The following is an 11458-nucleotide window of genomic DNA, read 5'->3' as shown; positions in this document are numbered from 1 at the left end:
CACGCACTTGGTTCTCATGCAGGTGTGTGCAGAACTGGGAGCTCGCATGTGTGTTTACATCTCAGCTTTACGGAGCGGCACAGACCATCCATGCTCCTATCGGAGGGTAAAGCTGCCAGTTCAACTGATCGGAACTAAGATGAAAACGAGTTCACTTTTGTGATGTTCCTTCTTTAACTAATTTGCTGGAACTAATTACTCACTATGTACTGGCTTTTATTTTTATTGTAATTCCAAGGAGCCATCCCTGGCATGGTTCCTTCTTATTACCTATAAGGCTATCCTTCATTTCACTATGGAACGTCAATGCACAGTCTTATATTAGTGGTGAATCTGGTCAGTACTTAAAAAGGATGGATTGGCTCCATACTATAGAGAAGGCGATGGCAAAACTCTAAATCCTCCTAACTGCAGAAACACATTGTGCTTTAATCGACTTTTATTTGATCCTGATGAAAAGCTTTTTAAAAATTAGGAGAGCCAGGTCTTAGGATGAATGTGGGTTCTAGAGACACAACACAGGACCTGCGTCTTTAGAGTCTGGTCTTATCTCTCGTGCTTAGCAGCTGCAGGATGAATGAGTTTCCTGTACTCTTTGCCACCCCCATTGATTCTGTATAATTTCCTGACAATTTGGATGATCTTGTTAAACTTCCAAACTGGCTTCTCCGGGGCGGGGGGGAGGGGAGTCTAATTTGTTCATGAAACGTTGAACTTAGGAGGACCTGCCAGCATTTGGGGAATTTCAACCTGACGCAGAAGTGTTGATGCTGTTATGTGAATTTATTCTATGATGGTTGGGATGTGTCTTGGGATTTGCCACCAAACACACCTGGTGTTCTGTTTAATCTGGCAAGCTGGGGATTTTTTTTTTCTTTTTCTCTTTAAAATTCCAGGATGAATTATTCATCATTACTTAGAATTTGGGTCTCTTTCATCTTCGCACTCGTACGGCACCAAGGTGAGTACTACAGAATTCCATAAAGCTCTTGATTACCACGCTCTTGAATTTATAAAGAGGTACTTTTGTTGGGACTGTAATTGTCAGGGCAGGTGCACATGTGCGTACAGATACAACAAGAAAAAAGTAAATCGAATTCTGTCGTCAAGGGCAAAATACATTAACTTGGAGTGACGTTCACGTATATTCTTACTTTTTCTTATTTAACTTCAAGCACAATTAATATATGCCAGATTGCCCCATGTTAATGGAAGAGATCTCTAAAAGGAATGCAAATAGTTTTCATTAAAAGTATATGGTGTCGGTAATGTGTGCACCCCATGCCTGGTGAGTGGTCCCAATTAGGGCATTTAACTTGTGGCACAAGTTTTAAAGCGTATTCGAAAAATACATTTGTTTTAGCTCAACTCAGGAGGTCTCAATGGCATTAATGTCTTCAATGTGTGACTCAGTGGCCTTTTACAATGGCAAAAATCTTAAAACTTTTGAGAAGTGAAACAAGAAAATTCTTCCCCTCAGCGATTCCTTCTCTCAGTAGCATCGCCCCAGGGTAGGCGAGAGGCCACAAACATTTCTTTCTACCGCTTTCATATTTTAGACAAGAAAGATGAGAAGGTGTATATAGATTTGAAACTTTTATGACTAAAATTCTAAGACCCATTCTTTGTTTTGTTTGTTGAGTTCAGCTGGCACACGATTACAAGTCTGAGTAAACAGATTCGTAAGACACGCGTGGCCCTGACATTTTTCTAGGGTTGGATACACTTAAACAGTGATATAGACGACAGTGTGAAACCCCACAATAATGAGAGTCCCACGGACTCTAGCCTCTGACTCCTGCTCTAAGAAAATTGTGTTTTATTCAGTGGGGAAAAAAAAGTTCTGGGAACATAGTTACATTTATTGTGAAATTCTCAGCCTAAAGCCAGCGTGGGGAGGGGTAGTCTTTCTTTTATTAACTCTGATGCTAATGATAGGCCATGCTGTTTCCAAGCTATATTTTTATGATAGTAGGGGCTTTGAAGATAGAAACTACCGTAGTTTCAACCCCCTTCCCTTTATAAAGCACCTTTCTCATTCAACAAGTATTTATCAAGTATTTACGATATTGGATATCTTTACTCTTTGTATTCTTCTTAAAATGGAGAAACTCGAGTGGTCCATTCATTCCTGTTTAACATCATGAACTAGTTAGGTCACTTGAAGAGAAGAATCTTGCATGTTTGCCTTACCTTTGGAGCAGAGAAAGAAGTTAGGGATAACCTCCACGGACCATACTTTCTTGTCTCCTCCATGAGAGGTAGGGATTTTCCTTCTCCTAGGCAGATTGGCCAACGCTTCCCAAAACATGAATTAATCTTTTCATTAAAACGATTACAATTCAGTGCGAATTCCAGCTCTTATTCACGCTTGGGCATGACTCCTGAAATGTTCTGCATGAAGGGTAAATCCAATGACACGATTTGACTTGTTATCATTAGTTTGAGAAAGTACATCACCCTTCACATTTACTAAGTACTTAGGTATAATACTTAGGGATTATAAAGAGATTTTTTTTTAAATCCTACCTTCTAGGAATTTGGAATTTGTTACTTCTGTGTAAATACGAATTTTAAAGAGCCCCTTTGGCCTACTGATTGTAGCATTAAATAAAGGACGTCGACCGAGGGCTCCTCTGATTGCACTAGCTACAGCACTCCTTGTGGTTCAGATTTGGTTGGCTTCCAGGAGACTTCCAGGACTTGGGGAATAATGCTTATGCACTAATGCCTCGGCTGGTTTCCCCGCTCTCCTCTGATGGTAGCCATTGGAAACAGATTAGCTGTCCGACCAGGCAGCTCTCTCTGGTTCCCTGCTCCAGAAGGAGAGAAGCTGGCACTTGGCCAGGCCCTGCTGTCCTTCTTTCTGGCCACTCTGCATTCTCCCCTCCATGAGCAGTTGTATCCTCCTCGCTAAAAACTCCCCAAGGAGCGGCATGCTCCTTGGCCAGGTGCTCGCCAGCCTCTCAGCTCCATCGGCACGGAGCGGGGACTTTCTCAAGGAGAGGCACTGACCCGAGAAGGGGGTGTTAGCGTCTGTATTACAGCGAGCAGTTACCTCAAGAACTATGGCCAGAAGCCCCTCGTGGATTTTCCACCATCCCTGAAAACTAACTAACAGTTAAAAAAAAAAAAGAAGAAAGAAAAGATGATGTTCTATTTTTCTATTTTCATTCAAAAGAAAGGACGGCAGCAGAGAAGAGATACACCCCAAATGTAGACTATTTCCTAGGTGCCATTGGACTTGATCATGAGTAACATAGACCCTGGAAAAATTGCTGCATTTCTCTCACTGAACTGGGCCACCTTTGCAAGGCTTGGGGACAAGAAACTTCAGAGGAATAAGCCAGGTTGCCGGGAGGGGTGGTGGTGTGGTTTACCGGAGGGGAGCTGTGTGTGTTTGTGCAATGATTCTCACCTTTGACCACGGTGATGAGTAAGAGCCCCATGCATCCTCTCCAAAGGGTTCTCGGGGCCCAGCCTCCCTTGTTCCAGAGGCTCCCATGTCTGTCTTTTGTAAACAGGAGCTGGGCAGAGAGCCCTCTCACAGGGCTGGTGCTCAATGGAGGTCATTCACGGGCCAGTTACTACAACCCCTCTCCTCCCACTTCTGTCCTGGATCCAACTGTTGTTTATTTCCTTCTGGGATCTGGTATCTTCCCCTACTGTGCAGCAGGAGGGAGGGGATTCCTTTCAGGAAAAGACATGATAGTGGAATTCTGGAGCCAGAAGGAGGTTCATAGCCACAGGGCCACCTTCTCTCAACTCGCCTTGTGTTCTGGGATGAAGCTGTCCTACAATGCCAGACCGAGAGGCCCCCTTCTCAGGGCTCTGAGAGCTCCAGACAGGGGTGGTTTCACAACCTTCCAGCTAGTTGTAACCATTGCTCTCTCCAGAACGTATGGAAGCATAGCAATGAAGCATGAAGTGATTTCTCCTAAGGAGCAATGGCATCGCTCCCATTCTCCCCTTTGCAGAGGCAGAAGATAATGCATTGTGTGTGGCTTAGGTTTAGGATAAATGAAAAAGCCGTCTGAACTGCATTTTGTTTGTAAGACTTTACTGAAGGAAGCTGGCTTTAGTGGGTGGGAGGGAAGTAGCTTGCCAAGCAGACGACGGCTCTGCCATCTATCTAACCACCATCTCTCTCGACAGCTCAGCCCAGGGAGCTCATGTATCCATTCTGGCAGAATGACACCAAAACCCCTAAAGTAGATGATGGAAGCTCATCTGAGATTAAGTTGGCCACCCCCATTTTCTTCTTTGGCGTTCCTTACCGCACCGTCTATGTAAGTGGAGGAGCGGCCCAGCTGTTGCTCTGTGGGTCTCCCCTTTGTTTGTCATTAAGGAAAACATTTTAAATACCTTCATCCAGGGCTCCAGGAATGGAAGATTTATTGGCAGCCAGAACGACAAGTTCTGAGATTTCATGAGCTGATAGGTTTTATGATTAAGAAAGTCAAAGGTATATTTAATGGCTAATGTTCATAGTAGAGGAGTATACAGGGCAATAAATTGCTTTTGTGGGTGATTAAACACAGAAGTGAAGCAGAGGCCCCAATGCCATGAACATTATTTCTGCTACTCGACAAGATAAAAAGATACACTGAACCACGATAGGAGCAATATCATTTTTCTTTCCCTTCTGGGGGTGTGAAAAGTTTAGGCATCTGCTGTTCTTAGGCTTCCTACCAATTGGGAACAGAGCCAGAGCATAGGAGAGGGGTAGTCAACTATTATATATAAGTTGTTTGCAGAATAGGCCATCCTTGTTGGGTCTGAGATATGCCGTGGGGTCCCATCGTCAAACCTGCCATGAAGAAATGGTACCATTTTCTGTCAGAGCCCTCCTGGGCACCTGTGTTCTCAGGCTATTATTTTTTGGATCTTTGAGTTTGCTAGTGAGACTGTTGCACATTGAGAAGGTTCAGAGCAACTGAACCTGTCTTTATCTTGGGCCTCAAAGCATGGGGCAAGCCCTATGTCGATTCTATCACATCCTATTCTATTCTGCGTCTTGCCTTGAAGGAAGAGCTGAAACTCCCACGCCTCTGTCTCTGGCCATCTCTACATCTGGGACCTCTATATTCCCCAAACTTTGATGTATAGCTCAGGACTGACTCCCATCCGAAAATAATTCCCTCATCCATTACCTAACCAGTGGTCCTTGAACCACATCGCCTCGGCCCTTGTTAGAAATGCTGCTTTTCAGGCCAATCCGCACCCTGCCGAATCAGAAACTGGGAAGGGAGCCTGATCATCTGGATTTTCATGAGCCTTCCAGGTGATTCTGATGCCCATCAGAGTTTGAGAACCCCTGATCTTAACTACAGAATATAATCAAAATACATCGGAGTCAATACCAACTCCCTCTGTTGGTCTGTGTCTTACTGCCAGCTGTTACTCCCTAGCAAATGCATTGGCAGGATGCTCTAAAAGGCATCCTGAACTGCCTTTTAGGTTCCACTTACAGCAGTGCCTCCTTAGTCTATAACAGCTGATTGTAAGGTTCAGGATGTGTTGAGCGGTTTTGGAGATGAGGAAGGTGTACAGGACCTCCATTCTGGAAGCCTTAGACTCCCAGACCTCTAGAAGATATGTATTTCATTAGGCTCCTCTTTCTCCTCTCTCATACCATGGAGTCTGAACAGTTCTTGCCCTTGCAAAAGGAGGGTCCTTAATTTGGAGCAGACTTATTTAAGGGCAAATTGTTCCCTGGGTTTCCGGTACTTTGAGTGGTACAATCTTTTTCAAGCCTCTGGGTTGTTCACTATCTCTTGCAGACAATAGATTCTTACGGTCCTTGTAGCTGGGTCTCCAGCTTCCTTTCCAAACCCCACACCCTTGCTTCCAAAACAGGCTGATGGCCCTTTGGCCCAGGTGCTGATAACTTCCCTCCAGGATCCAGGTCACTGTTAATGTCCATTATATTACTGACTAATAGGAACATACCAAGCAATTGAAATGTATAGGAAAGTGATCTCCAGGTTTTCTGTATCCAGGAATTGCACGTATTCCCATCCCACATGTCTGCGGTTGAAGCCATACAAACCACAGGGTTAAATCAGTCTCGTGGAGCCACAGACACAGGCAGAAGCTGAATTGTGTACAGGTCCTGCATCAATGGTGTGTTCATATTGGCTGTGATTTGCAGTAGGTTTAGTTGTTTAATAAGCTTACTAAGTCTTTTGCAAATCATGAAGAAATCACCATAGGATAGTCATTTATATAGACAATGTAAAGACTTCATGTCTCCATTTTTATGCAGAGATTATACAAAGAAGACATCAGACTGCAAGAGTTTTCAGGGAATTGGCCATCTGTAGGTTGTCACCTTGTCCTTGTTCTGGGTGCAGGGTGGTTGAGAAGTCAATCAAATCAATAGAAGTCCTTTAAATGCCTCATCCAGATCAGGATATGGCTGATCCCGAGATCTGGGTTCGATAATGGAGTGTTTGATCTATCTTTTACTGATGCTCTTCTCTTGTCATATACAAGAGATATAGGAATCAAGGTCTAATATACAGTTCAACAATTTTTTAATTTAACTTTTTGCTTCCATGAGTTTTTTTGGTTTTCTATTTCACATCTGTGATGCTGGATCTTTTTTATGGTCTACATTACCTCCTGCCCGGCCCAACACACACGTGCACACACACACACACGCACACACACACATTTGATAACCGTAAATAGAGATAGAATAGAGAACATGAAAATGAGACTGATTATTAATAAGAAATGAAGCCGACCACAAATTGAAAGTGAAAGAAAACCAATGAGTTTGTCTGGAAGTAAACGAACCTCCTAGCTGAGTGATGGAAGCGGTGTTTGGGGGGGTCTAATTCAGTAGTTTAAAAGTTGTTTTCATTCCTATGATTAGGCGAACGTCTGTCTTGGCTTGTGACTCTGAAGTTGTCACATTTTCAGATGCACTTGCCAAACCTGTCTTACTTTCACAGGTCAATAACAACGGAGTCGTTTCCTTCAATGTGCTAGTGAGCCAGTTCACGCCTGAATCCTTTCCCCTGACGGATGGGAGGGCCTTCATTGCTCCCTTTTGGGCCGATGTTCACAATGGAATTCGAGGCGAGATTTATTACAGAGAGACCATGGACCCTGTCATCTTGAAAAGAGCCACCAAGGACATCAGGAAGTACTTCAAAGACATGGCAACCTTCTCTGCCACTTGGGTTTTCATCGTGACATGGGAGGAAGTCACGTTTTACGGAGGGAGCAGCACCACACCTGTAATAATTCACATTTTCTGTTTTCCGCTTCATATCCTGACATCTAATTCTTGTCCATCTTCACCACTGTGATGGAGTCTAATTGTTAGAGCTGAGGAATGTCAGTTTCTTGAGTGAAACTAATGAGTCTTGCCACCCTCGTTCCAGGAAACAGAGGGAGATATCATACCTAACCAGGCCCGTCAGCAGCGGTATCTCAGACATGTCATCCCAATCACTAATCATTGCGAATGTCTACAAAGAGCCCTCCACAGTTTTCTTGCAGTAGGTAGTATTCCTATTTTGCAGGAGAGTGAGTGAGGCCCTGCGACCTCATCCAGGCCACATGATCCACAGACCCATCAGGAACCCAAAGGTCCTTTTTTCCTGCCAGAGGCACAAATGCTTCTCTCCATCAGCTAATTTCCTTCCCCCTCCTCCCGCATTTATTTTTTTCTTTTTTTCACAAAGCCTGGTAGGAAGAGGAAAATAAGGGGCTGGATTTGGGTACAAATGACCTGGCTCATTTTATTATGTGATGACCTTTTTTTTTTTTATTGTGACCAGGTCTGGAATTATTCATATTTGATGCTAATGGAAGTGGGCAGTTAAAGCGTTTCATGAATAAAGTTTCAACATCTGCTCTGAAATCCCAAATGAGCAGTCAAATAAAAGTCAAATAAGAAAGATTATCACGGGCATTATCGTAGAGATAATCAACTTTCTACATAAAGGGACAGGACACAGTTTTCACGAAAGCCTGCGGCTCGTTCGGATGACTTTGGCAGTGGAGATTTTTGAAGCCGCAGACGCATCTCCAACTGTATAATTTCCAATAAGCAAAGACGCTAAAAAATCTGCCCTCTGCTTTCTTAGCATTATTTCCATTTCCATCTGTTTTCCAATTTCCTTGGCAATGAGTCAGTTGTTTAGAGAGGGAATAGAAACTCCTGAGATAGAGACAGAGGTGGACAAGCTCTGGGCCAGCCATCTGTGGCTGCCCCTCAGTGAGCATGGCGTGTTCTAGCACCTTCTGCCCAGAGCATGAAGGTACACTTTATCGCTAAGAGGTTCTGGAGAACAGAAAGACACAAGTTTTTTTTTTTTTTTTTAAGATTTTATTTATTTATTCAGCAGAGATAGAGACAGCCAGCGAGAGAGGGAACACAAGCAGGGGGAGTAGGAGAGGAAGAAGCAGGCTCCTAGCGGAGGAGCCTGATGTGGGGCTCGATCCCACAACGCCAGGATCACGCCCTGAGCCGAAGGCAGACGCCCAACCGCTGTGCCACCCAGACGCCCCAGAAAGACACAAGTTTAAACAGTGGATGCATTGGCTAGAAAATAACCTTTCAAGAAGCCTACATTTCCCTCTGTCATGTTATGGATTGCTAACGACTCCTTGGGTGATGTTTTATGTCCTTTAAACCTCATACCTTACAGCGTTAAAATGCAGGATGCCAGCGATCGATAAATTTTAGTGTCAGTGGGGGGAAAAAAAGAGAAGAAATGCCCATCAAATGCTGACCACCATTTTTTCAAAAAAACTTCCATTGGCCATAAAAATGGCAAGATAATTTAGATACTTTCTGCTTTGTACTTTGGAGCAAATTTCTGGACTAGGTAAGAACTCTTTCAATGAGGATGAATGAGGTAGCATCTAAGTGCTTTGGGCTCCTTGGAGAAAAGATGGTACGTGTCTATCCATCCCTAGCTTTGAAATTGACTCCTCTCCCATCTCCCCAGGACTCCTCTCCTCTGTAGGAACACGCATCATCAGGCCAACTAAGCACTTGGGTGAGAAGTCTCTTAGAGGTGGGGGTGCCATTGAAGCCCAATAACAAGGGAGAGGGAAGGGGGCATGTTTACTTTAAGGAAGGAAGGCTAATATTTATCAAGGGCTTACTGGGAGCCCAGCACGGTGATAGGCTATTTATGTGTGTCATGCCACAAGGATGTTGTGTAGTAAACGGAACTGTCTCCACCTGAAAGGTGAGGGAATAGGCCCAAGAAGTTAAGTGACTCGCCCAATGGACAAACAAAGAGATTTGAACCTCACAGGAGGCCAAGCAAGGTTCAAACTAACGTCCTCTAACTCTAATTCCTGACCTGGCTCCTCCAGGCATCCCTGACAGTCCTCTAAAGCATAAAGGGGGCTTTTCGAGAATTGAAGACAGTTTCACAAGAACAGAGCTGGAGGAGCGTTACAGCGAATGTTGGAGAGATACATGTGTAGGGAATGTGAGAGCAAGCCAGAACGTATGTGCGGGTGAGCCAGCCCTTGTAGTATTGTTAGGGTAGCTGGTTGGTTTTGAGGTGACTTCTGGGTTGTTCTCAAGACCCACTTGGGGCCAGAATAGATATTTCAACTTTATTGTAGGAGAAGGGATTTACCTCCTGAAGGAGAATCCTGGTCTGCAGGAGGGTTGCCCGTTAGACTTTGTGTGACCTTGACCTGATGCCTGACTCTAGAACCTGACCCTGCGGTGATCCTGGAGCAATCTTGAGCTGACGGCTCATGCATCCCTATGCCCCACTTAACTCTTTTGTTGAACTGAGCCAAAGAATGGAGGCAGATACCTGCAGGACTCTATCATAAATGCCATCAGCCGTGGCCAGCACAAAGCTTGAAGAGAGAGTTCTCGTTTATAAAAAGGGCTTTTCTTTCCTTGCACCTCGTCTCCCTCCCCGGGACCATCTAGGATGGGAGATCTGGGGCTTCCAAGATCCTCTACCCCATTCTGATTACACAGGATAAGGATTTGGGTCTTCCTCTGTGTCTGACGGGATGTTAACCAGGATGGTATCAGGCCACAGGGAAAAGTGCAAGGCTTCAGTGGAAAAGGTCAAAGCAGCCTCTCCTTTAACTCTACTTTTATTTACATTGCCTGAAAACCTGTGTCAAGGGGTAGGGATTCACAAAGGGAAATAGTAAAGGACAGAGTTTGCTACAGCTTGTTTCTGGAAACTGTGTGAGGGTTGTTTGAATTTGTATAACGTCTCTATCCTAAGAAGGTTATAATGAAGACGGCGCATAATAACAGCACACGAAGAGATAGACTGGGGGCTCCAGCCCCAATCCCATTTTCTGTTGCTGGGTCCTTGCGAAATTTCCAGCAATTCATTTCCATTAGCCCTCAGCTTTTAAGCTCTCGGATGGGAAAGGGCTACAGAATTGCCCACCTTAGCCTTGATCTGAGGTACAGACCGGCGTGGAGAATTTTGCAGACACAAAGTGATACACAAATGCTCAATTAGAAGAGCAATTTCTCCCCACAAAATGCTTTTTAAAAATCATTTTCCAACTCCCATTTTAAAAATGGGACACATCTCACCATGATTAGTGGTGTCTTCTAGGAAGCGAGGGAACACAGTGCAGACCTTGGCCTTAGTCACACTGACGAGCATTTGGTGGCTCTCCTCCCTGGCTCCCCACACCCCACCCACCCCGCTCTGGGAACAGGTGCTTGCTCAGCCCCTTCCCTGCCTGGACCACTTCCTATAGTTTATTCTCATGCTGCCATCTATAGGTGCTCACGTATTATCACAAGCTGAGCCGGGCCTCTGACTTTCCCATCTGATTCAAATCAGAGCTGTTAAGAGGGACGCTGAGTCAGCCTTTGGGTTCTTCTCAGGCAATTTCTCTTTCAGGTGCGTGCTCCCACGTGTCTTGCTTGCCCCTCCCCCCAGTGGGGGCGAGAACACATTCAGAGGGGAGGCAGAGCCTGAGGGCTGGCATTAGAGCAGCTCTGAGCTGCTTGGCGGTGGGGAGGGTGCAGGGGAGGGGGGCTGTGGAGAGGAGCTTCCAGGGAGGGAAGTCATGAGACCATCCATTCCCACCCATCCCATAGGTGAACACCTTCCAGGCTGTCCTAGTGTCTGACGGATCCTATACTTTCACGCTCTTCAATTATTATGAAATCAACTGGACCACTGGGACGGCAAGTGGCGGCGACCCCCTGACCGGCCTTGGGGGAGTGATGGCACAGGTAGGTGGCTCTCCATGTCATCTCCATCGTGTTTCTGCATCCTGCCAAGTTCTCTAGCTTTTAACTAGAGAAGTGTGTCTGATTTTGCAGGTGGAGCGAGAGGCTAATTTTGCCCATCTTTGATATCTTCATCTGGGCGTGGCATGCGCGAGGCAAGCCTTTCTCACCTGGAACGGTGTCCCCGGGGACCCCTGGAAAAGGGGTCTCCTGATTTCAGTGTGCCGGGTGCTGCAAATAAGGTGC

General features: G+C 45.2%; 1 protein-coding gene across 1 annotated transcript in view; it reads left to right on the top strand.

Annotated features, from left to right (window-relative positions):
* Positions 1-897: 897 nt before the first annotated feature.
* TECTA (tectorin alpha) overlaps positions 898-11458 on the top strand; it is a 67002-nt gene continuing 56441 nt past the window's right edge. The window contains exons 1-4 of the mRNA XM_045797992.2: positions 898-961; positions 4156-4289; positions 6963-7250; positions 11078-11215. Of these exons, the coding sequence (XP_045653948.2) occupies positions 898-961; positions 4156-4289; positions 6963-7250; positions 11078-11215 (624 nt within the window). The remainder of the gene's footprint in view (positions 962-4155; positions 4290-6962; positions 7251-11077; positions 11216-11458) is intronic.

The sequence above is a fragment of the Ursus americanus genome, chromosome 16 (assembly GCF_024610735.1).
Source record: "Ursus americanus isolate L20-20 chromosome 16, mUrsAme1.1.p, whole genome shotgun sequence".
Lineage (NCBI taxonomy): Eukaryota > Metazoa > Chordata > Mammalia > Carnivora > Ursidae > Ursus > Ursus americanus.
This window is presented reverse-complemented; position numbering and strand designations above follow the sequence as displayed.